This window comes from Candida pseudojiufengensis (assembly GCF_024610245.1).
Source record: "Candida pseudojiufengensis strain CBS 10847 chromosome Unknown scaffold1, whole genome shotgun sequence".
NCBI classification, from domain to species: Eukaryota; Fungi; Ascomycota; class Pichiomycetes; order Serinales; family Debaryomycetaceae; genus Lodderomyces; species Lodderomyces pseudojiufengensis.
The window spans coordinates 1,493,671-1,519,435 of NW_026261530.1; the positions used below are offsets into that span (position 1 = coordinate 1,493,671).

General features: G+C 27.8%; 14 protein-coding genes across 14 annotated transcripts; 8 read left to right on the forward strand and 6 right to left on the reverse strand. All coding sequences in view use genetic code 12, as the record gives it.

Moving 5' to 3' along the window:
* Positions 1-198: 198 nt before the first annotated feature.
* KGF55_003766 (uncharacterized protein) lies at positions 199-1,425 on the forward strand (the record flags this gene model as incomplete). Its single annotated transcript, XM_051758595.1, has 1 exon — positions 199-1,425. One exon carries the CDS (start codon positions 199-201, stop codon positions 1,423-1,425), a length of 1,227 nt encoding a protein of 408 aa, XP_051614138.1.
* Positions 1,426-1,700: 275 nt separating this feature from the next.
* Positions 1,701-2,297, forward strand: EMP24 (Emp24p; the record flags this gene model as incomplete). Its single annotated transcript, XM_051758597.1, has 1 exon — positions 1,701-2,297. One exon carries the CDS (start codon positions 1,701-1,703, stop codon positions 2,295-2,297), a length of 597 nt encoding a protein of 198 aa, XP_051614139.1.
* Positions 2,298-2,320: 23 nt separating this feature from the next.
* On the reverse strand, positions 2,321-3,463 carry ARO2 (bifunctional chorismate synthase/riboflavin reductase [NAD(P)H]; the record flags this gene model as incomplete). Its single annotated transcript, XM_051758598.1, has 1 exon — positions 2,321-3,463. The coding sequence occupies one exon, from the start codon at positions 3,461-3,463 to the stop codon at positions 2,321-2,323; it is 1,143 nt and encodes a 380-aa protein (XP_051614140.1).
* A 1,874-nt stretch (positions 3,464-5,337) lies between these two features.
* Positions 5,338-6,582, forward strand: AAT21 (aspartate transaminase; the record flags this gene model as incomplete). The annotated part of the gene is made up of 1 exon (XM_051758599.1): positions 5,338-6,582. The coding sequence occupies one exon, from the start codon at positions 5,338-5,340 to the stop codon at positions 6,580-6,582; it is 1,245 nt and encodes a 414-aa protein (XP_051614141.1).
* A 344-nt stretch (positions 6,583-6,926) lies between these two features.
* Positions 6,927-7,764, reverse strand: RPS27 (40S ribosomal protein eS27; the record flags this gene model as incomplete). Its single annotated transcript, XM_051758600.1, has 2 exons — positions 6,927-7,172; positions 7,762-7,764. 2 exons carry the CDS (start codon positions 7,762-7,764, stop codon positions 6,927-6,929), a joined length of 249 nt encoding a protein of 82 aa, XP_051614142.1.
* Positions 7,765-8,833: 1,069 nt separating this feature from the next.
* On the reverse strand, positions 8,834-9,817 carry GLC7 (type 1 serine/threonine-protein phosphatase catalytic subunit; the record flags this gene model as incomplete). The annotated part of the gene is made up of 1 exon (XM_051758601.1): positions 8,834-9,817. The coding sequence occupies one exon, from the start codon at positions 9,815-9,817 to the stop codon at positions 8,834-8,836; it is 984 nt and encodes a 327-aa protein (XP_051614143.1).
* Positions 9,818-11,443: 1,626 nt separating this feature from the next.
* Positions 11,444-12,043, forward strand: KGF55_003772 (uncharacterized protein; the record flags this gene model as incomplete). The annotated part of the gene is made up of 1 exon (XM_051758602.1): positions 11,444-12,043. The coding sequence occupies one exon, from the start codon at positions 11,444-11,446 to the stop codon at positions 12,041-12,043; it is 600 nt and encodes a 199-aa protein (XP_051614144.1).
* A 24-nt stretch (positions 12,044-12,067) lies between these two features.
* On the reverse strand, positions 12,068-12,928 carry KGF55_003773 (Signal recognition particle receptor subunit beta; the record flags this gene model as incomplete). The annotated part of the gene is made up of 1 exon (XM_051758603.1): positions 12,068-12,928. The coding sequence occupies one exon, from the start codon at positions 12,926-12,928 to the stop codon at positions 12,068-12,070; it is 861 nt and encodes a 286-aa protein (XP_051614145.1).
* Positions 12,929-13,205: 277 nt separating this feature from the next.
* On the forward strand, positions 13,206-13,525 carry DAD4 (Dad4p; the record flags this gene model as incomplete). Its single annotated transcript, XM_051758604.1, has 2 exons — positions 13,206-13,235; positions 13,304-13,525. The coding sequence occupies 2 exons, from the start codon at positions 13,206-13,208 to the stop codon at positions 13,523-13,525; spliced, it is 252 nt and encodes an 83-aa protein (XP_051614146.1).
* A 739-nt stretch (positions 13,526-14,264) lies between these two features.
* Positions 14,265-16,349, forward strand: CDC45 (DNA replication initiation factor; the record flags this gene model as incomplete). The annotated part of the gene is made up of 1 exon (XM_051758605.1): positions 14,265-16,349. One exon carries the CDS (start codon positions 14,265-14,267, stop codon positions 16,347-16,349), a length of 2,085 nt encoding a protein of 694 aa, XP_051614147.1.
* A 1,451-nt stretch (positions 16,350-17,800) lies between these two features.
* HGT14 (Hgt14p) lies at positions 17,801-19,615 on the forward strand (the record flags this gene model as incomplete). Its single annotated transcript, XM_051758606.1, has 1 exon — positions 17,801-19,615. The coding sequence occupies one exon, from the start codon at positions 17,801-17,803 to the stop codon at positions 19,613-19,615; it is 1,815 nt and encodes a 604-aa protein (XP_051614148.1).
* A 755-nt stretch (positions 19,616-20,370) lies between these two features.
* On the forward strand, positions 20,371-21,546 carry KGF55_003777 (uncharacterized protein; the record flags this gene model as incomplete). Its single annotated transcript, XM_051758608.1, has 1 exon — positions 20,371-21,546. The coding sequence occupies one exon, from the start codon at positions 20,371-20,373 to the stop codon at positions 21,544-21,546; it is 1,176 nt and encodes a 391-aa protein (XP_051614149.1).
* A 1,118-nt stretch (positions 21,547-22,664) lies between these two features.
* KGF55_003778 (uncharacterized protein) lies at positions 22,665-24,044 on the reverse strand (the record flags this gene model as incomplete). The annotated part of the gene is made up of 1 exon (XM_051758609.1): positions 22,665-24,044. The coding sequence occupies one exon, from the start codon at positions 24,042-24,044 to the stop codon at positions 22,665-22,667; it is 1,380 nt and encodes a 459-aa protein (XP_051614150.1).
* A 594-nt stretch (positions 24,045-24,638) lies between these two features.
* Positions 24,639-25,765, reverse strand: KGF55_003779 (uncharacterized protein; the record flags this gene model as incomplete). Its single annotated transcript, XM_051758610.1, has 1 exon — positions 24,639-25,765. A coding segment is annotated over one exon (1,127 nt), but the record flags the coding sequence as incomplete, so codon positions are not given.

Consider the following 25,765-nt stretch of genomic DNA (forward strand, 5'->3'; position numbering starts at 1 on the left):
CCCTTTCTAACACGAGAACATCCGTCGAGATCTATACAAATTTATCCGTAATTCTAGATCGGTTTTATCAACGAAAAAAACGGTACAAATTGAAAAATTATTAATCCCGTTCCCCACAATATAAGAAGTTATTTATAAAGATCAATCGTTAAGAAATTACCATCTCTTTTTTTCAAAACCAAGCACAAACAATTAAAAATGGCTGAACCACCATCATTAAAAGATATCAGATCACCATTAGATTTAGATAATTTAAAATCATATTTATCAAAAGTTAATTCATCAAGTCCGAAAACTCAAATTGGATTTAATTCTAATATTCCAAGATCATTTACAATAGCTAAACAATTTACATTTGGACAATCTAATCCAACTTATTATTTAGAAGATTCAAATGGTTCAAAGTTTGTATTAAGAAGAAAACCAAGTCCAAATGCAAAAATAATTTCTAAAACTGCTCATGCTATAGAAAAAGAATTTTTCATTATAAATGCTATAAATCAGTTAAATAATGATGTTCAGGATAAAGACTTTATAGTACCTGTTCCAACTGTTCATTTATTATGTGAAGATGAATCAATTATTGGATATGTATTTTATTTAATGGATTATGTTGAAGGTTTACAAATTAAAAATCCATCATTACCTGGATTTTCAAATGATGATAAAAATATTTATTATAAATCTATAATTAATACAATAGTTGGTATTCATAAATTAGATGTTGAAAAACTTCTATCAATATTACCTATTGAATATTTCCCACAATTTCAAAATATTGAAAAATTAAAAACTACAAGTTATTTTAAAAGACAAATCAAGACATTAACTAACATCCACAATTTACAATCAAAACATGTTGATCCAATTCCAAATTTTGAAAAATTAACTAATTGGTTTATAGAAAATGCACCAGAAGATCCATCAAAATTAACTTTAATTCATGGAGATTTAAAAATTGATAATTTATTATTTAATCCAACTACAAAAAAAGTTTGTGGAGTATTAGATTGGGAATTATGTACTATTGGACATCCATTATTTGATTTATCTAATTTTTTTCAACCTTTCCAATTTCCTCAACAAATGAATCAATTGATGTTTCAAGATCCAGAAAATGAAATGGGATTGGGAAATCCAGAATCTGAACAATTCTTGTTAGAACAATTAAAAAATTATAGTAAATTAATTAAATGGAACCCCGAAGATCCTTCAAATGATCCAATTAAACTTTGGAAAATTGGTCATACTTTTGGTCTTTTAAGATTATGTGTTATAAGTCAAGGTATTGCTATGAGAGTTAAACAAGGTAATGCATCAAGTGCAAGTGCTAAACAATATGCTGAAATGTATCCATTTTTAAGTGAATTGGCTGTTGATTATGCATTTGGTGAACATAGCATTGATCATAAATCTAAGATTTAATGATTTATATATAAACTGTTTAGAAATAATGATAAAATTTTATCAAACTTAAGTACCACTCTACTGAGACTTCTGAAACTCAAATCTGTGAAGCACCTGAAGCTGCAATTGATATACCTAAACCACTTGGTAGTGCTTAACCATCTACGCGTATAAAATTCTGCCTTAATAAAAACAACACACGTCAATCTCTTAAAGAAAAATTATTTTAGATCGAAATTGAAATTTTCAACCAATAATCCATCTAACTCAAGTGTTCATCAATTGCACCAACGATGAAGTTATTTCTCTCCTTATTCATTTTCTTCACCACAATTTTATCACATAATGTCCTTTTACAACCATATGGAAAACAATGCTTTTTTGAAACTTTAAAAAAAAATGATGAATTAGCAATATCTTTTCAAGTTGGATCAAGAGATCCTCATAATTCAGAACAATATGATATTGAATTTTATATTACATCACCACAAGGTCAAATATTATTAAAAAGATCTAAAATAGATCATGGAGATGAACAAATAAAAGCTCAACAAAATGGAAAATTTCAATATTGTTTTTCAAATGAACAAAGTAGTAGAGTTGATTTAGATGTTAGTTTTAATATTCATGGTGTCGTTTATATTGATGCAAATGATCCAAAATCAAATACTTTAGATTATGCTATTCAAAGATTAAGTCAATTAACTGATGAAGTTAAAGCTGAACAAGGTTATTTAGTTATTAGAGAAAGAACTCATAGAAATACTGCTGAATCTACAAATTCAAGAGTTAAATGGTGGTCAGTTTTTCAAATTTTAGTTGTTGCTGTAAATTCATTATTTCAAATTTATTATTTAAAGAGATTTTTTGAAGTTAAATCAGTTGTTTAGGTAAATGTATATATACATGACTATTAATATTGTGAATTTTCTATTATATTTCTTGTTGAATTTCTAGCTTGTTGAATTAAATATTGATCAATTAATACTAATGCAGCCATAGTTTCAACTATTGGTACTGCTCTTGGTGTAACACTGGGATCATGTCTACCTCTTGCTGCTAATATTCCATTTTTACCATCATATGTAACAGTTTCTTGTTCTTGACTTATTGTTGCTGCAGATTTAAAAGCAACTGAAAAATAAATATTTTCACCATTTGATATACCACCTTGTATTCCACCAGAATTATTTGTTTTAGTTTTTAATCTTTTATTAGTTTCATCATAAATAAATAAATCATTATGTTTTGAACCAGGTATTGTAGTTCCAATAAATCCTGAACCAAATTCAAAACCTTTTGTTGCAGGTAAACTCATCATTGCATGAGCTAATTTTGCTTCTAATTTATCAAAACATGGTTCACCTAATCCAATAGGACAATTTCTTATAACACATGTAACAACACCTCCTATTGAATCTTTTGAATCTCTATATTTTTCAATAACCTTAACCATTTCTTCTCGTACTGATGCATCTGGACATCTTATTGGTCCAACACCATCAACTTCTTCTCTAGTTATATTATTTAATACTTCTTGAAATTTTGGATCTTGTGGATTTCTATTCATTGAAATTTCTCCAATTGATGAAACAAATGCAACAATTTCAACATTATTTATTTTTGTTAATAACTTTTCAGCTATTGCTCCTGCAGCAACTCTTCCAATAGTTTCTCTTGCAGAAGATCTACCACCTCCACTACCAGATTTTAAACCATATTTTTGTATATAAGTATAATCAGCATGACTTGGTCTTGGATATAGATCAGTTTCACTATAATCACCAGGTCTATGATCTTTATTTTTTACAGTCATTCCTATAGGACTTCCTAAAGTTATTCCATTTTCAGTACCACTTTGTATTTCTACTGCATCTGCTTCATTTCTTGGTGTTGATAATTTACTTTGTCCTGGTCTTCTTCTTGTTAATTGTGGTTGAATATCTGATTCATCAAGTTTTAAACCTGGTGGACAACCATCTACTATACATCCTACTGATTTACAATGTGATTCTCCATATGTTGTAACTCTGAATAATGTACCAAAAGATGACATGTTGTTGTATGTTCAGTTGTAATGTCTTTATTAAAGATGTGAAATATTTCAGATCAATTTTTCGTGTTTCAAGTGAAAAAAAAAAAAAGAATTAGAATTAAAATTGATGAGTCAACGAGTCAATTCAATGAATCACCCGATTTTTGAAACGAACTTTAAATAATTCAAGACGAATAATCAACGTTAAGCTGTGCTGGTTATAAGACTGTGTGCATCAAATTTTAAACTTCATTTTTTCGAAGCCAATCATTAATCAAAACAACAAAATTATCTTCCCTCCGATAATCAACTCGAAGTGAAAAACAAATAGTATCGCATACAAACCTTAATCAGGATGATTTAAAATTGGCTTATCAAATGGTGGATGATAGTTTTATTCAAGCTTTGAGTTCATTCAAGAAATAATATCGCGAAATGGAGAGAAAACTAGCTAACAAACTAATGGAAGAAATAGAATCAACTTCACAATTTCTTCCATTAGTTTGTTAGCTAGTGATATTTCCGTATCCTAATATTGTTCCTTGAATGTAGTGATTCAGGTGAATGATATTTTGATTTCAGATTATATGGATAATTTGAATATAAATCAATCTTCTCCAATTTGTTTGATTTTATTTTTTTTTAATGGATTAGTCTGGAATTTAGAAGTCAAAATTCTTGATGATATACAAATTTGAATATGATTATAGTTAAATGTTGTTGATAAATATGTATGACCTGTGATTAAAAATACAATAAGATCGTATCCTGAATGGTATGAACAGTAAGAATATATTTATATTCTGTGATAGCCGTGGGAGATTTTATGTGAATTTTTTTGGATATTTCTATTAAAATTGTAAGAAAACCAATCCAACCTTCCACTTTATCAAGTTGTTAACACATTAACAGGTATACTAGGCGTACTGTTGATGCTTTCCATTACAAAGTATATTTTTAGGCGTACTAAGCGTACTGTTGATGCTTTCCATTGCAAAGTATAATTTTAGCTATAATTTGCATCAATTTTAAACTCATTTATGATCAAATTGAGCAAGAATTATAAACAAACTAAATTACAACTGTGGACCCTAACAGCATTCTAACCCTTAGACTTTCTATTTAAGTGAATGGACGTATGTTTATATTCCCGCAAGCCAGTTTTGGCAACCAATTCGTTCAAAAATTTGCCGCTAATGTTAATTTTGCAACCAATTTTTGATTTTTTTCAAGCAACGTATTTCATTGCTGCTTTTAGTCCAAATTTTTATTGAATTAGAGGTTTCATTCTTCTTTTTTACATATAAGTCTCACAATACTTATCGTTTTACACTACTTATTGTTTCCTCGAATTTGAAATCTGGGGTAGTTCTCGAAATCTTTTAGACTAATACTTTATATTTAGATTTCAACCGTAAATTACCGTAATACATTTAGTTGATGATTATAAACTATTTTGTGTTACTTGAGCTAAGATTTCAATCAAATTCATCTGTGGGATGATGATAAAGATCATTTTTTGCCCAAAAGCTCAAACTAAGGGAGTCGGTGTGGTCCCTGTATCATTCGATTTATTGGGCTCAATCATCTCTACTTGTACCAAATCAAATCAAACAAACAGTCGGTTATAAAAATGGCTCAAATCGTGTGGAAACTATTCGTATTTCTCTACCCCTCAATTTAATAATAATATTAAATATTTTATTATCTTGTGCTATTTTTTAACTGGATGAATGGAAGTGTCAAATTAAACACTACCTTTTTTAATATTAACATTATATATATACACCACACTATATTCAATTATTAGTAGATTAGATTATCTTCATTTTTTGACAACCAAAATACTCTTTAACCACCAACTCAATTCATCAACCAATCACATAACACCCACAATGGCTGAAGTTTTCACAAATTTAACTGAATTACCACCAGATCCATTATTTGGTTTAAAAGCAAGGTATACAAAAGATTCACGTTCAGATAAAGTTGATTTAGGTATAGGAGCTTATAGAGATAATAATGGTAAACCTTGGGTATTACCAGCAGTTAAATTAGCAGAAAAAAAATTACAAAATGATCCAAATTATAATCATGAATATTTATCAATAACAGGATTAGAACCATTTTTAAATTCTGCTGCAAAAGTTTTATTAGGAGAAAATTCACCAGCTATAAAAGAGAACCGAATTATTAGTCAACAAAGTTTATCAGGAACAGGTGCATTACATTTAGCTGGTGTTTTTTTAAAAAAATTTTATAATAAATCAAAAGATATTTATATATCTTCACCAACTTGGGCAAATCATAAACAAGTTTTTGAAACTTTAGGATTAAATGTTAAAACTTATCCATATTGGAATAATTCAACAAAATCATTAGATTTAAAAGGTTTTTTAAATACTATAAATAATGCTAATCCAGGTTCAATTTTTCTTTTACATGCTTGTGCTCATAATCCAACAGGATTAGATCCAACAGAAACTCAATGGAATGAAATTTTAAAAGCATTAGAATCAAAAAAACATATTATATTATTTGATTCTGCTTATCAAGGTTTTGCAAGTGGTGATTTAGAAAAAGATGCTTACCCTATTAGAAAAGCAATAAATGAAAAAATTATATCATCACCAATAATAATATGTCAATCATTTGCAAAAAATGTTGGAATGTATGGTGAAAGAGCAGGAGCAATTCATATTATATTACCAACAACAGATTCAAAATTAAATAATGCAATAAAATCTCAATTAAATTTAATTATAAGATGTGAAATTTCAAATCCTCCTTCTTATGGTGCAAAAATTGTAAGTACTATATTAAATGATTCTGAATTATATAAACAATGGAAAAAAGATCTTATAACAATGTCAAGTAGAATTATAAAAATGAGACATGAATTAAGAAAAAAATTGGAACAATTGGGAACTCCTGGAACTTGGAATCATATTACTGATCAAACTGGTATGTTTTCTTTTACTGGTTTAACTCCTGAACAAGTTGAAAGATTAGAGAAAAAACATGGAATTTATTTAGTTAGTAGTGGTAGAGCTTCAGTTGCTGGATTAAATGAACATAATGTTGATAAAGTTGCAAAAGCTATTGATGAAGTTGTTAGAAATGTGAAATCTAAGCTTTAAAGAGATACGGATGTTTGTCGTACGGATGGATGTTTGCGAGTACGGATGCATATATTGATTGTTTTTAGGATAATGGACTTTGACTTTAATTAAGATGTTTTAAAAACAGAAGTAATCATAGGTTCTATAATCTTATGTCTCTAAAAACAGAAATTGTATATCTACGATTATTCGATTAACCTTTAGACTTACACACTTTGATTAAGAAAACAAACATTTACAATCTCTCTCTATTATTTACAAATTTAAATTTATGTATTAAATGTTTAAACCAATAATATACAAAACTTTTCATTAGCCTTTCATCTACTCCTGTTTCACCTATCTCCTCACTACCAAATTCTCTATTTTCTTCTAAATGAACAACCTTCAGTTAATTTAGCTTTACCACCAGTTGGAATACATAAAACATTTGAACAAGAATCACAAGTAACAGAAGTTTGAGCATGTGAAAATACAGTTGTAATATTTAAACATCCTTGACATTTTACATCCATAAAATATGATCTTGGTTGTTGTACTAATAATTTTAATTTATATTTTTCTTGTTCTGATTTTTGTGATGGATGTAATAAATCTTGAACTAATACCTAGAGACATTTGAGTTAGTATTGTTATTCTATTATTTTTGATTGGTATTTCGGGAAATAAACCGTATTGATAATTGGAAAATGTAGAAATGTGGAGTTAGTTTAATTAAATTGGCGAATGATCATTTTTGGTATAAGACGAATTGATCCTTTTTGGATATTAACCCATTAATAAGTCTTTCATTTTGGATGATTTGAAATTTTCAAGCACAAAATGATCCCACTGGTGAAAACTTCGAGTCTTTTTTTTAAATGTGGACTTTATGATTTGTCTTAAAATATAGAACTCTCTCCAATCTGTTTCCGCCATGTTTTATGCTTTATAAGTAATCCTTTCTAATCTTCCCTAAAAATCATCCAAATTATTGGAAATTTTTCGTAATTCAATAGTTTATTTTGATACGTTGTATCAAGTTTATTGTCCGGTTGATTCATTATTTATTTCGTTCATATTTCGTAATATTGATTAATTTCAAATTCAGAACTTTCCCTTCTGAACTCCAATCTCGATCTCCACTTTACATCCCCCTTAGTTCACTATCTCATTGAATCAAATGGTATTCCCTGTTTAATCTCCAAACGAACATACCATTTTGTCTTATTCTATTATAATGTATCTGAATCAATCAATCAAGCTTCTTTAATTATAGAAATTTCTGAAAAATTTTTGAAAAATTGTTAACTATGAGCGCGCACTATAACTAACTTATGTATGTATGGAATGTTAAAAATTACGATAGTAGTTATAATATTTGAATTTGTAACTGTTATAGTAGCTTAGGGTTTTAGCCCTAAGTTTTGCAACACCTAGTTATTTTGCAACCATTATAGACAATAATCATTTAAAACATAGATCAAAAATGTTTCAAAAACGTAACGTAAATACTCATCTAATAAGAGAGTCTCTACAATTATGCAAGAAATGTTTTCTTGATAAATTTTCAAAAAATAATGTATTAAACAATATAAACAATATAAACAATATAAAAAATATAAATTGATTAGCTTAATGGATGTTGAACCATCTTGATTGACCTCTTGATCTTGAATTAAACCACACGGTAATATAACAAATATAATTTCACGTATAAACTTAGTTAATAAGCTATAAAACAAATATATAAAAAATTAAACCCCTTTTCAACTTCTTTCACGTCGTAAACCAAAATCTCTCCATCAAAATCACGTCCGAGTCACTCAATTACAATCGAATTTTACAATCAAATTAAAAATATATATAAATATAAATATAAACAATTACCAACTTTCATCATATTCATCAAGCATATAGCATTCTTCATTCAACATTCTTTCTTTCATTTCATTTTCTTCTCTCAAATTTAAATATTCTAAAATCGTAAGTTATAATCATGGTATTAAAGTTTACTTCTTATATACTAGCAACAAAAAAATAATAAAACCTATTTAAAATAAACATCATTCTATGTTGTTTTTTGCTTTTGATTTAACTACATTTTTGAAAATTAAAAGTTATTAATACATAATTTATATGAAATGAAAGTTATATGTTTGTTGGTTGTTGATAATTGTAATTTGATATATATGCTAAGTTATTTGATTTAGTTGCAAAAAAAGGTTATAATAATAATATATATTTATATATAAAGCATTTAGATGATTGATTGATATAATGATGTTAATTATTTAGTTGCTTTCTTTGGTTTTCTTTGAACTTGATTTGGTCTATTATTATTAACATTTGAATTTTGAAATCTTGGTTTTTTATCAGCAGGTTTTAAAATTTGAAAAGAACATAATAAACTTTCATCAACAGACATCATTGCTCCTGCATTATCAAATTCTCCACAATAATTTGGTGCAGAAAATAATGTTACTAATTGTCTTTTACTAAAAAATTCATAACCATCTTCAACAACTTGATGAGCTCTACAAATTAAATCCATATCATGTTTTTGTAAAAAACGAGAAACAACATCTGGTCCAAAAGTAAAAGAAACACCTCTATCATTTTCTGACCATCCAGTAATATCTTTATCAGGATCTGACCATAATAAATCACATAATAATCCAACATCAGGAATATCTGTTGGTCTCATTACTCTTCTTATTTGTTCCATTGAATTTAAATCAGGTGATAAACCACCATGCATCGTAAAAATTTTTTCATCTATAATTGCAGCTATAGGTAAACAATTAAAACAATCAGTGAAAGTTTTCCATAATTTTATATTATATCTTCTTTTACATTCATCATAAAATCCATAAATTCTATTTATTGAAGCACATTCATGATTACCTCTTAATATAAAAAAATTTTCAGGATATTTTATTTTATAAGCTAATAACAAGCAAATAGTTTCTAAACTTTGTTTACCTCTATCAACATAATCTCCTAAAAATAAATAATTTGCTTCTGGTGGGAAACCACCATATTCAAATAATCTTAATAAATCATAATATTGTCCATGAATATCTCCACATATTTTTATTGGTGCTTCTAATTCTAATAATATTGGTTGTTGAATAAATATTTCTCTTGCTTTTGTACAAAGATAACGAATTTCTTGTTCTGTTAATGATACTTGTTTACCAGGTCTTGAACCTCTTACTTCTAATAATCTATCAACAATTGAATCAATATCTGCTTCTTGATGATCGGACATGTTTGTGTGTATATTATGTGTGTGTGTGATTTATGTGTGTGAATTATGTAGGTATAATTATGGATGTTGTGATTATGTGGTTAAAATTTGTGATAGATAATGTGTTGTAAAATTTGTGTAAGATTGTGGTGTGTACTTGTTGGACTAATTTAAATGGTTGGGTATGTATCGGTTAATGCTTTTGATGGTATTACTCAATTATGAAAATGAATATAGGGGTGAAAACGTATTGGTGGTATGTGTATATATTTGTTGAAATTTTATTACTTTAGTTATAATAAAATAATCGTCTATTTGTTATGGGATAGAAAAAAAAAGACAAAAAAAAAAAGCTCAATTTTTTTCTTGAAATTTAAATTGATAAAGTTGGATGTTGTTGTTGTAATAATAGTTAACTCTATGTGTAATTGGTTGCAAAGTTGTATAACAACAATGATTTGTAAATGGTATATGGGTTGGTTAACCAAAAGATAAAGATAGATGAATTGAAAACTAATGATGATGAGTAATGAATATTAATTCGAATCTAAAATTAAATTATATTATCTTATGCTTGCTCAATACATTATATTATCTTAATGTATGTAGTTATGGATGTTATTTAATCTCTTTTCCCTTTTTTTATAATGACTGATTTTTTTCTATTGGTTAATTTATTATTAGAGAGATTGACTAATTAATTACGTAATTAGATAATAATAAATTAAAATTACCAGCTACGTGTCTTTCTCTTATAAAATCTACTTACCAGTAATTATTCAAGTTGTAATTTAATGGTCTAAAGCAGAAGGAAAAATGTAGAAAGAGAGATAGAATAAGTTGTTAGTGCAGTAAGCTTAATATCCATGAGATAAGACATATCTACTTTGGTTTTGAATAAATGGATCTGTAAATCAAGTGTATCTGTCTCTAAATTTAGAAATATATAAAGCATGACCATAAAAACGAACGGGTTTCAGGTATTTTTCAAGATGAAGGCAAAGTTTGATCAATATCTCATCTCTCTTACATAACATGACTATATCATGAAGTTTATTGATGGCGAATGGGTGAACTATTGCACTATACCACTTTCTGGTTGTTAAAATTTGAACTATATCTCTGAGAACAACTAGAATTAAGGATCCCTATAATAATTTAACTGCATTGGGATATATTTAATATATTCACGTTACTTTTTTTGATTGTTCTTTTTTGATTTTCAGCAGTAAATTAAATTGATATAGTTCTTCAAAATAGTGTATTGTCTATCATATGATATCTTAGATTTTAAATAAGCTATTAAGGGTATGACATTTCTCTCTTTGACTTAGCAGATGCGTATGACTTGGTTTCGAATTAAAAAGTTGAAAGTTGCAAAATTTGGTTTTGAATGAAAAACCATCGAAATCTGTTCAGAATATAAATCAGATTGATTTTATTTGTGATGATTTGTTGAACACGTTCTATCAAAATGAATAAATTTGTAAAGCATGGTTCACTAATTGAATTTGAAGACTAACAATTTGGTTGCCAAATTTATCAATATTTTGGTTGCAAAAAAAAACAGGTCACGTGCCACTAGTTTTATAAGATCACGATAAGATCAAATCTTTGATTAAGCGCAATATATTTACATCAAATTGAATGAATAAATCACAACAAATTCAACCACCATTTCAAAATAAATATAATTTAAGATCAGTATCATCACAAGATTCAAAATCATGTTTAATATGTTATAAACCAACAACTGAAGTTTTAATAACTGATAATCATTTAGATTTTTTTTATATTTGTAAACTGCATTTATATGATGAAAGTTTTGCAAAACCAATTGAATCAAAGGAATATGAAGAATTGAAAAACGAAATAACTAAATTAGAAATACAATTGAAAGAGGTGGGGAAAAAAGTTGAAGAGACTAAACCTTATTTATGGGGAATTAATTGGTCAAAAGATAAAAAGAAGAAAGAAGAAGATAAAGATAAAGATAAAGAGGATGATAAGAGTAAGAATAATAATCATGAATCATATAAATCGAAATTAAAAGAAATTGAAAACAATCTAACTACAAAAAATGAAGAATTAAAAAATTTTAAATTTAAATCTTACAATCTAAGTTCAACAATCTACAAAAATAGATTAATGTTAAATCAAAAAAAGAAATATAATAAAGAAAGAATTGAAAAAATTCAAAAAGATGGTTTTTTTCCAACAGTTCCAACTCATGAAATAAGTAAATAATAATTAAATGACTATGTAAAAGGTTTATGGATTCATTACTTTTTCATCTAACCAATCTTCCCATTTTTCAATTTTATTTTTTAATATACTACCACCAATAAAATCCATATTACCTTCTAATTTTTCAAATTTAAAATTTTGTGAAGTTCCAATAATACTTAACCAAAATTCTCTTAAATTTTCATTATTTTCTAATTCTTCTTCATTTTTTTCGGTTGTTTCTTTATCAATTCCTGAAGTTTTATTTATATTATTAATTTCATTATTTATTAATTTATTAATTTCACTCTCCAAGATTGATTTTATTTTTAAAACTGGTAATGAATCAAATAAATCATTTTTATTAACGGCAAATAAATAATCTATTCCATTTTGTTTTCTTTCTGTTATTGATATAAGATTATATAAAAATTTAATTAAATTTTCCATCTCAATACTACCATTGGACCATTTTTTAGAACTTGAATCAATTACTATAATTATTCCCTTTATATTATTTAATTTTATATCACTAACCACTAAGTTTTTAAATAAATTCCAATATTTTAAATGTCCTGGATAATCAATAATTTGAAATTTTTTACTTATTGAAGGTTTTGCAAAAGGTAAATTTATTTCCCCAATATTTTTTTCAATTGATGATATTGTTAATTTAAATTCACCAGTAGTTAATTTATAAAATAATGACGTTTTTCCACTATTATTTATTCCACATATTAAAAAAGTTGGTTTATTTAAATTTTTTGATGATTTATTTGGTACTAGGGAGGAAGGATTTAAAAATTTGATTGGATTTGTTAGATTGTTTGTTTGGATTAAATACTGAATTAAGATTAGTGTAAGACCTATTAATATTGATGATAGAATCAATAGTATTTTATCCATTTTATCAGTTTATATGTACAAGATTTAGATGATGATGATGAAAGTAGACCAAAAATAAATTCATGCGTAAAACATTCAGATCATATTGTGATTTTTAGTGTGTCATATTATTTTTATTGTCGCGAAATTTTGTTACCACAGATTTTTCAATTCTAACAAATTCAAAAATCAAAACAAACATCACCTTTAAATTAATCAACTCTAAAAGCATACTAGCACATCAGCCACATATCTCATCATCATCAAAATGGAGAACCCACATGAACAAACACATAACATGCTTTTATCAAGGATAATATCAAACATAGTATGTTTTTAAATCTCATCACCATCATTAAATTTTTTTTTTGCAGTATATACTAACTCCACCTATAGGAAGGATTAAATGTATCAATAAATGATTGTAATTCAATATTAAAAGATATAAATTCAAATGCATTATCAACTGAAGTTGTTGCAAGATTATGGGAATCTTATTTAAGAAATTCTACTTATAATTTAAGTGTTACTTCAAATTTAAAAAATAATGAAGGTGATGAAGAAGAGGAGGAGGGAGAAGAAGAAAAATTGGAGGAAGGTGAAGTTGACGAAAGTTGATGGTAATGTTTGAGTGTTTTTTGATGCCTTAGTAGGAACTTTAAAAAATGCAGCTGGCTGTTTTTAATTTTTTAATTCCATATAATCTTCATAAAGTTGAAGATTATTAATTTTAGGATTACTTTTGAATTGATTTTTGATGATAGGTCCAGGACATTGATAATATATTGATCTGTTCTGTTAAATGTAAATTATCATCTCTAAGATTTAATCAATAGTTTTGAGTTTACTCCAATACCCCCAAATACCACTTAATTTACATATAATTGAACTCTAGCATAGTAAACTATCATGCTATTAAATTTAATCAAAAAACCTTCTCAAATGATTTGGTGAAAAAGTAAGATAAAAGGAATATTCTCAATTGCTATCTTATGGAGACTAATTGTTCAAATTGTAGCTATTCTTTCAAGTTCATGTTTTCACTAAATTTTATTCAACTAGTTTCAAAAACGCGTCTGTCATTTTAATGATATAAAAAAAAAATTTATATACAAAATCAAAAACAGTAAACAAAAAGTTCTTACATTCAAATTTCATTTACAGTTTGAAGTTTAGTAGCAATTAATACAGATCATATCACTTTGACAAGAATAGATACATCACTACTACTTTACAATCATTTATAGCATTTGCATTTTACCCAAAAAGTTAATTTCACTTTCCCTTCGTTCATTCATTCATTCATTATTCATAATACACTTATAGAATCTATATCAGCCATTAATGATATCGTCAAATGTATATAAATCCAAATCAATATTTCTCAACATATAAAGAAATAAGAAGAACTTCATCATCACATTCAACTTGTAAATTAGTTATATTTGTTTCAGGATTAGATGTTGATTCATTATGTGCTGGAAAATTATTAAGTTTATTATTTAAAAAACAATTAATTCAATTTCAAATTATTCCTGTTACTGGTTATAATAATTTAAAATATCATTATTTAAGATTAGATTCTGATATAAGTAATATTATATTAATTGGATGTGGTGCAATGTTAGATGTTGAAAATTTTCTTGAATTAGATCCAAATTCTTTATTAGATAATGATAATTTTGATGACGATAATAATAATGAAAATTTAAATTTAGTTAGTGGGAATAAATTTAAAAGAAAAATTTATATAATAGATGGTCATAGACCTTGGAATTTAGATAATTTATTTGGTTCTGAAATTGTTGTTTGTTTTGATGATGGATTTATTGATGCAAATTTAATGGAAGAGAAAAAAGCATATGAAATATTGATATTACAAGAAAATCTGGATTCAGAATCTGAATCTGACAGTGATTCAGATGACTCTTCTACAGAAGTGGATATATCTGAATCTGAGTTTCAAATAAATTCTCAAGATTCATCTGAAAATATAACTAGAAAAAGAAAATTACAAGAACGTCATTCAAAACAAAAATTAAAAAAACAAAAATTAGAAAATGAAACCATATTAAGAAATTATTATAATCAAGGTTCATCAATAACCACTTCTAATTCAACCACAGTCTATGCAATATTAACATCAATTGGTGAAACAAATTTAGAAAATTTATGGATAACTATTATAGGAACATCATCACTTGATAATCAATATCCAGATATTTATGAAAAATTACAACCACTTTTAAAAGATGAAGTAACAAGATTAAATCCTCAACATCAATCAACTAAAAAAAAAGCTGATCATACAATGTTAAGAATTGAAAGAGATTATCAATTATTTTTACTACGACATTGGACTTTATATGATTCATTTTTTTATTCAAGTCATGTTAATTCAAAATTAAATCTTTGGACTGATGAAGGTAAAAAAAAATTACATAAATTATTTGCAAAAATGGGAGTATCATTAGCTGTTGCTCAACAAAAATGGCTTTATATGGATACAAAAATTAAAAGACAATTACCAATTATATTTAGAAGATATTTACCAATATATGGATTAGAAGGTATAATAAGAGAAGGATTTGTTAAAACTTATGGTTATACTGGTTCATTATCTGCAATGGAATGTGTTGAAGCTTTAAATGCATTGTTGGAATTAGATGAAAAATTTATAATGGAATCAAATAAATTAAATGAATCAATTAATAATACTAATGAAAATGAAATTATCCGTAAAAGAATGGAACGAAAAGAAAATTCTTGGTTAAATAATTTTTGGTCATCATGGGATGCATTAAATTTATCAAAATCTTTAAATTCAAAAATTGATAACCAATTTACAAACAATTCCTCACCATTTATAAAATTAAAAGGAAGTGAATTATTATTTAAAGGTTTAGAATATGCAAAACAATTACAACAAATTACATTTAAAACAGGAATGTCATTATTAGAAAGAAAAATGATAAAAAATTTAAAATTATATAGATTATGTGTTTTAAATGATGGTTCAATACCAGATTTAGAAATTTTTTTAAATCCTTTAATGTTAACAAAATTAGGTTCATGGTTAATTGAAAATTTAGCAGAATTAGATTTTATAAATGAAAATAATAGTTTAAAACCTTTAATTGTTGCAAGTTTAGATTCAAAAAGTGATACTTATTTAGTTATTGGTTTACCTCCTCGTTATCCAAGAAGTATGAATAATTCAGAAAAAGCAAAATTAATTCAACAACAGCTGCAACAAAATGAATTTATAACTAGTGAATCAATGAATTCAAGATTAAATATTTTTAGTACTGCTTTTCAACAAATGGCAAATACAACTGGTGCTAAAATTAGAGTTGATAATTTTGAATCTTCAATTATTGAAGTTCGTAAAGATGATTTAGCTCCATTTTTAGAACAATTCACTTTAAGTGGATTAATTTAAAAAATAAAATATTGTTTAAATAATTGCAATAAACGTCAAGAATATTTATCATTGATTTGTAGAGTTGTGATCGTTTGTCTATTTTTCATTTTGAATTAAGTTTGAGTGCTACTTTTGAATTTAATTAATATCAAACCAAATTAGTAATTGATCTAAATATATACTTTTTATAGATATAATAAATCTACCCCACTATTTAAAACTATAAACTCTAGTAGATCACTCCAGGTTTTTAGCATAACTAAAAATAACACAGCCAATGCGAATGAATTAAAACTTCCCGAAAATCTTGGTTAGTAACTTCTAAAATTATAACCGTAGAATTTTTTTAAAATATGGGGGAGTCATGTGATTTAATTGAGAAGGTAGTTCACACCTTATTCCCAAAATAGAGTGTTCTACTTCAAACATAGCAACTTATGAAAATACGAACTAAACTATATATGTACCTTCAACGCTGAGCGAAACCTTTGGCTTGTTTAATACATATATAATATTTTAAAAACGTTTTTTTTTTCTTTTTTATACCAAAGATCTCGGATTAATTAAATAAAGTTTCGGAAAATCTATAAGACACAAAATCGGGTTCTTAATTCGCAAAATATCTTATCACTCTAATCTGTTCTAACGACGAATACAGAATAGCTCGATAGCTTTTGATGACGAAATTGCAAAGTTTATTTAGCTACCCCAGATTGTAGAGATAAAAGATAGAAGGTTTTTTTGCTTTCAAGAAATATTTAAAAAGTTATCCCCCACAGTTCCCCAAATTTTTGCCCCCAAAATATCCCCCATTCTTTTGGGGCTCCAAATTTTTTATTAAAGGTTATGCGATATGTCGTTACTAAATACGAAGATAGCCAATAGCTTAAGTTTGGGGGATAACGTGATATGACTTTATTCAACAGAATTCTTTTCTTTCCGATTTTGTAATTTGAAATTGTAGTTTCAAATGTAGCAAAGATTTTTAGATGACAATTGCACAAAACATGAAATTCAATCAAGGAGTTTTTTTGTTCTCTCTGACCATACGTCTTGAAGGGTCTTTCAGCTTTACAAATATCTGAATCTCAGGGTTTCGTTCTAGTTCAGACTCACAGAGGTACGTTGTGATGTTTAATTGGTAAACAATCGTTAAAAAGGATCTTATTGTTTACGAAGTTTATTAATTCGGGATTCAAAAATAAAATAAAAAATATGACACAAAAGTCAAAGTTAAATTAAATTTATAAAAATATTAAAAAAAAAATAATGAATTTTGAAACTAATATACCAACAATTTTACACAAACCATAGTATTTAGAACCTGTTTGTTCTTCCCCACAATGTTTTTATGTGGTTTAAATATAAATAAAACTTGATATCTTTTACCATTTGGCAAGAAAATATTATCACAAGTATTACAATACCTCATTAAAATTTATCCAAGTCATCAACAATTACATACATAAATGAACTCAACACTAAGCATATCACCAGAATCAATAGACTCTAATGAAAAACAAGATGATACATCAAGCACATTTTCAAGTACTACAAATGGAAAACACAACACTACAAATACATCAACTTCAATGTTTAAAAAGATCATAGGTAAGATCAAATTTAAAAATATATTTGAAAAAACAGAAGATAGACCAACACCTCCTCAAGTTTATAATTATAGAATTTATATGACTGCATTAATGGCTTCGGCGGCAGCTATAATTATAGGATATGATAGTGGATTTATTGGAGGAGCAGTTTCATTACCTTCTTTTCAAAGAGAATTTGGTTTAGATAAAGCAGAGAATTCAGCTTATATTATTTCAAATGTTATTTCCGTGTTTCATGTTGGTTGTTTCTTTGGTGCAATTTTTTCATATCCTGCTTCGCATTACTTTGGTAGAAGAATACCGTTGATAGCAGCTGCTTTGTTGGTTACTCTTGGATCTGGTATAATGCTTGCTGCAAATGGATCTGTTGGATTAGGACCTATGTATGCAGGGAGAGTATTAACAGGATTAGCTATTGGATGTTCAAGTAATTTAACTGTTGTTTACATATCTGAAATATCACCACCAGCTATTAGAGGTCAATTAACTGCAAGTTATGAAATAGGATGGAGAATAGGTGATTTAGTTGGATTTTTTATTAATTATGGACTTTCACAGCATATATCAAATGATCTGAGAAATCAATGGTACATAGCATTTGCAATTCAATTAATTCCATCTGGATTATTTTTACTTGGTGGTTTATTCATGAAAGAAAGTCCAAGATGGTTAATACAAGTTGGTAGATATGAAGAAGCAATTAAAAATCTTACATGGCTTAGGAATTTACCTGAATCGGATGAATATATTATTTATGAAGTCAATCAATGTAAGGAAAGTGTTGAAGAACAAAGACAAAAAGTAGGATTGGGAATAATGGATCCATTTTATGAAGTCTTTTTCCATAATAGAAAATTGTTATATCGTTTATTTATAACTGTGATGCTTTTCATATTTTGTAATTTTATGGGTATTCAAGCAGTTAACTATTATTCTCCAAAGATATTCCAAGGCTTGGGAGTTAAGGGAGTAAGTGCTTCATTGTTGTCTTCTGGTTTGTTTGGAGTTGTTAAATTTGTAATGACATTTGTCTTCATATTGTTCATTGTTGATTCAGTGGGAAGAAGACCAGCATTTATGGTATCATCGACAATTTGTTCAATCTGTTTTTGGTATATTGGTGCTTTTTTGAAAGTTGATGATCCAACAAAGCCAGGAAATAACGCAGGACCAGCGGGTAAAGCAGCTATTGGTTTAATCTACGTTTGGATTGCCTTTTTCATGGCTTGGAGCAGCTTACCGTGGTTACTAGGGGCTGAACTGTTTGATCAAAATGTTAGGACCTTTGTGCAAAGCATCAACGCATCTGCATCTTGGATAGCCATCTTCGTGATGGCTAGATGGACGCAGACAATGATACTGTCCATGCATTATGGGATCTATTTCTTCTTTGCAATGATAGCTTTGATAAGTGTACCCTTTGTTTACTTTTTAATACCGGAGACTAAAGGGGTCTCTTTAGAACAAATGGATCGGTTGTTCAGCATTAGACCTGTTAGGAAAGCTCATAAAATTGTATTAACTAGTGCTAGACGTGAGAACGAAGAAATCTTTAATGAAAATCATGATAATAATTTATTCAAGACAGATACAAGGAAGCCAGAAGTGGAAACTTGTGAAGATATACTTGTTAATGAGAGGAATAATCTTGTTAACAAGCAAAATAAGTAGTTCAATTTTTACATTCAACTGTAGTTCAATTTTTACATTCAGCTGTAGTTCAATTTTTACATTCAACTGTAGTTCAACTTTAAAATAAAGTTTTGATGACATATTGCGCGCTACCGTATGTAAAGACAAGTCAAAAAAAAATAGCAAATGTCAAGTGAATAAAAGTTATATTCGCATTTTTTTCAGAGCTAACACATTATTACACGCGTTTGATTCTCATCTTGTAAACACACTGTTATTGGTTTTTTTTATCACACTATTGTATGATACAGTTTTGTAATAATGATTCAATTTTGTAGTAATGATTTACATATAAATTGACTTTGCCTATCTGTTTGTCGATCAACAGCTTATCTTAGCGCCATCTACTTTTTCACAATAATAGTTGATGAACTTAGCTCTTAGATAATGCTACCAAGTGGAGTAATTTGGCGAAACCAAAGAAAAACGTTCACCGAAATAATAAGGTAGATGTATATAGAACAGTTTTAACAGACAATTAGTCAGTCTTTTTATAACTAAGGTCTGTGTAGAAGCATTTTACGAAGATACTACGACCACGCCACAATTGGAAGTCCAGAATTTTATCAATAGTTTTTCAAATAAATCGTGCTTCTTTCCTGCATATAATTATCTGTCTTATAATATAAGTATAATAATATTTTTTTAAAAAAAAACTTCAAATAAGTTACGTATTATATTGAATCCATCTTCACTTCAATCCTTCAACCATTATAGCAAAATCCAAAGTTACAATGTCCCAGGTGTACATAGGGACGGAAAATCTCATTTACGAGTCATCTACAAACTATTCCATATTTGATAGGGAAGGAGTTCAAAATCAAGATTTATTTATCAAATTTAATAATGAAGTATTAAACAACAAGGTTGTCGCTAAAAGATTAATAAATTTACCCATTGAAAAAAGAGTCACTATATTGAAATACTGGCTCGAAATTTTGAGTAGCATGAAACATCTTTACGATGAAAATAGTAATTTATTTGTGGATGTTGAAACTGTTAAAAATCATTTTGCAGATATAGTAGATAAAGAAGAAAAATTAACAATCACAGAGTCATTTGATGCTTTAACTGAATGTTTGGATATTGCTTATGACAAATGCACCACTTTACCCAAAGATGGTCCGTTATGTTTGATAAAATCTTCCGAAGCCACATTGGATCACGCGTTGAAATCAAAATGTGTACTTTTAGATGAAGATTCAAAAGAATCTATTACTCCAGAACAACTTGAAATCATTGAAAAATTTGAAAGCATATATTTAACTAAATCACAAGTTGTCAAGTTGATTTTTAGAATGGGAACACAACGAGAAAGAAATATATGGGGATTGATTCGTATGTTATACTGTATGGTTGGATGTCAGGAATATCTTTCTCAAGAAAATGATTTATCAAAATATATGGATCATGTTAATGGTAGTTTGGGTTCAAGAGATTTAAAATATATACCATACATGGACCAAATATTTGAACTATATGAGCTTCATAGAGATTGTGATATGGAATCAACTCAATCAGGATTAGCTCAACCTGGAGCTGAAAATTCAAGAAATATTCAATTACAAGCTGCTCAAATTCAAGTCAATCCTTCACCAATTCCACAATCAAGAGTCCCTTTGAAACCTATTTCAACTAATGTTCCATCAACTTCTTTAAAAAGAAAAAGAAGTGATGCCACTCAAGAAAGAAGAATTTTACTCGATTCAACCAGATCAGCTCAAACAAATACTTATCCCACCTTGGATGAATTCGCCGTTAGTGCTTATTTGGATGTGTATAATAAATGTTCCAATGCTATCGAAGGAGCAACAAGTATGGAAATGCATACTAAATCAAAATTAATGGAAGCCTTAAAAGGTGCCTTAGATAAGCACGAGCAAAGTTTTAGAGATTTGTTCAAAAGTTAATTTTTTTAAAAGAAGAAATTTTCTTCATAAGGCCAACTTCATCGTGGTTGTGTTTATAAGTTGATTATCGGTTCATGAATCTAAGGTATCTCAATACTTTAGTGATGCAAAAAAATGTCAACTTTTTCGGTCAAATTTATTTTTTTAATCTTTGGATTTTCAGTGATTTCGACAAGCCGTTTTAATTCTTATTTTAGTTATTTTCAGTGCTGGCATTGATTTTGATGCAAAATAATATATCTTTTTATATCGTATTTTTTTAATAGTTGATGAATGAATGGCTTTTTAATATCTTCATAAATGTTATTTTTGCATCTGAGTTCTCTAGTAGGTGAACCCGTGCTCAAATTATTGACGAGTATGTGCATCTCTAAACCTCTAGATCGATGATTGATGAAGCATTAAAATTAAAATTCCTTTTGTTCGCAGGAGTTGATGAAACTGATTGAGTCTCAGTAACATTAGCAGTGTTGATTTTGATGATCCATGTTAGGAAAAGTAATGTAATATTATTTCATATTAATTATTATCCATAAAAGATCAAGACACTTGAATAATAGTAGGAAAAAAAATGATATAAGTGTAGCACGATACCTTGTAAGAATCAGCATTTATGTAAAAGTAGTTAACTAGACTTATAATCTGAAGAAGAATGAACAAAACAGTTATTTTAAACCTGCATGTTGCTAGCACTTAGATAAGAAATTATTGCCTATGGTTAAGATTATAGTATAAACAAATTGAAACGTTACTTGATTATGTTGAGTAACACGTAAGGGTGAATATATCATATTCTCAAAAGTGTCATTTTAATAACCTAATACGTATCTAGTATGAAAGAGTTCATGATCACGAAGGGACTACAATATTTGGTAATTTTTGCCTTGTTTACTTGAGATTTATTTAATTTCTATAGAATGTTGTTTCTCCAATTTCAAAATAAATACCCACGTCGAAGTCATTAAGCAACATTAATAATAGAAATGAATATGAATAAAAATAATTAATAGAATGAGGGTTGATGAAATAACCCATTAAATTGTAAAAAAAAACTAAACTTTGAATAAAAATGCCCAGCATAATTTATTTTGAAGAAACAATCCGACATACCAAAAGTTTTAATTCGATGTTAAATTTTGAGTTGACATGAATCTTTTTATGTCTTGGAAAAATGTGGATATTATAGAATCAATATTCGATGTTAAACTTTCCTGAGTTATTTCATCTTCATTTTTCAAACATTTTTCAATTAAAATATCAATCGTGGTTTTCAATTCTTGGTTAAAATGATCCACAGTAGCATTCAAGTTACTTGAGTAAATCGCTTCAACGTTAATATTTGATTCCATATCTACTTGACTTGTACTCACGGCTAAATTTTGGTGATCACTCTGTAACGCATTTACTGTAATTCCTGTTTCAGCCAATGCTTTTAATCTGGCTTCGCTTGCTTCACTAGCTTCCCTTACCATAGTAGCTGACTCTCTAGCCTTTTTAGCCAACATTGCAGCATCGGCAGCATTTGCAGCTGCTCTTGCTGTTTCAGCTTCTAATTCAATTGCTTGAACGGCAGCTAATCTGGATTCTGCTACTCTAATTTCTGCTAATGTCAATCTGGCTATTGCTGCTCTAGTTTCTACAGCTCTAGCTTCTGCAGTTAATCTAGCTGGATTAGAATATGCAATTTCCAACACCGTAGATAAAGCATTGTATGCGTTAATCATTGATCCTTTATTTCGATTTAATTGAGTCATTAAGTAATCCTTATCCAAATGAACACCTTTATTGAAATCGTAATAAGGTTTTTCAGCCATAGTACGTAACATACTTTTCCAACTCCAAATACAATCTGTTCGTCTTCTATAATTGTAACCAAAAATTTCATTTAAAACTAAAACATTGCCCAATATTTCTGTTTCAAACTGATCAACCAATTTTTTAACCTTTGGAGAGTCATCGGAATCCATTTTTAAAGTATATTGCCCTATTAAATTTTTATCAAATACACAATTCTCATTTTCCAATGCAGTTGGATCCAATTTGTCACAATGTCTTTCATAATTGAATGAATTTAAATCAATATCTTGTCCATCATAACAGTAGATAAAAAATTTCTTCAAATAATCCAACGCATTATTGAAAAGCTGCTTAGTTGCTCGATCTTTATTGGAATATTTTGACTTAACATATAGCAAAGTTTCTTCATCCAACTTGAATGGTTGATTTATATCAAAGTTTGATTTATTAGACATGAACTGTAATATATCTCTGATTATTCTAGTCATATGTTGTCTCTTTGAAAAGCTCAATTGAAATAAAATTGATAAATTTCTTGGATCTTTCAAGACTTCCCTTTCAAATTTTTGAATTACAGCTTTAACCTTTGGTGTGCAATCATCAGTATTGCAAAGTAAATAATGAGTAATTAAGTTTTGATTGAATGGAAGATTTGGTGTCAGAATATAAGGTGGAGTAATATCTTCTTCAAGACGTGACATATTAAATAATGCTTGTTGTTTGATGAGACCTGTGAAACAAATGTGTATTGAATTGTGATATCTTACGTCAGTTAATGAATGATAATTTCAATTTGATTAGAATGAAGAGTTTGAATCTATTGCCAATATAAAAGTTATTAAGCTAATAGATATCATATATGTGTAATAGTATATTTTGTTGTTGTTTATTAGTGGTTGAAGTAGTGTGATATTACAAAAAATAAGGTAAAAAAAATAAAATACAATCAAGGTACTATATTTGAGGAACCGCTAAGAGAGATATTGCGAAGAAAAACTTACATACTAAGATGGCAGTATTAATGATTATTCAAGTTCTACAATATTTGATATCTTTTTGCTCTGTTTATTAGGTTTTAACTTTAATTTTTATGAATTGATGTTTTTCCGACTTCAAAATAAATACCCACGTCGAAGTCATTAAGCAACATTAATAATAGAAATGAATATGAATAAAAATAATTAATAGAATGAGGGTTGATGAAACAACCCATGAAATTGTAAAAAAAAACTAAACTTTAAATAAAAATGCCAGCATAATTTATTTTGAAGAAACAATCCGACATACCAAAAGTTTTAATTCGATGTTAAATTTTGAGTTGACATGAATCTTTTTATGTCTTGGAAAAATGTGGATATTATAGAATCAATATTCGATGTTAAACTTTCCTGAGTTATTTCATCTTCATTTTTCAAACATTTTTCAATTAAAATATCAATCGTGGTTTTCAATTCTTGGTTAAAATGATCCACAGTAACACTTAATATACCAGGATCAATCGTTTCAAGGCTAATATTTGTTACAACGGCTGCACTTGTCTGTACGGCTAAATTTTGGAAATCACCAAGTAACCCATTTGTTTCTTCACCTGTTATTTCTTCTTCATTTGTTATTTCTTCTTCATCTGTTATTTCTTCTTCATCTGTTATTTCTTCTTCATCTGTTATTTCTTCTTCATCTGTTATTTCTTCTTCATCTGTTATTTCTTCTTCATTTGTTATTAGTTCTGCTTGTATCATTTGCTCTGCATGTACCTCTGCTCTAGCTAAGCTTGCTTCATTAGCTTCTCTTACCATAATTGCTGACTCTCTAGCCTTTCTAGCCAAAATTGCAGCATCGGCAGCATTTGCAGCTGCTCTTGCTGTTTCAGCTTCTAATTCAATTGCTCGATCTTCTATTGCTCTAGCTTCTGCTGTTCTGGCTTCTGCTATTCTGATTTCTGTTAGTGCTGATCTAGCTTCTATTGCTCCATTTTCCACATCTCTAGCTTCTGCAGTTAATCTTGCTGGACGAGAATACGCAAGTTCCAACGCTTTAGATAAGCAGTTGTATGCTGTATTCATGGGTTTTTTACTATAGTTTAGTTGAGTCATTAAGTATTCCTTATCCAAATGAACACCTTGGTCGAAATCATAATCAGGTTTTTCAGCCATAGTATGTAACATACTTTTCCAAAAACCAAGACAATCTGTTCGTTTATTATAAGTATATCCAAAAATTTCATTTAAAACTAAAACATTACCTAATATTTCAGATTCAAACTGATCAACTAATTTTTTAACCTTTGGAGAATCATTGGAATCAATATTTATTGTATATTGTCCTATTAAATTTTGGTCAAATACACAATTCTCATTTTCTAACACAGTTGGATCCAATTTGTCACAATGTCTTTCATAATTGAATGAATTTAAATCAATAT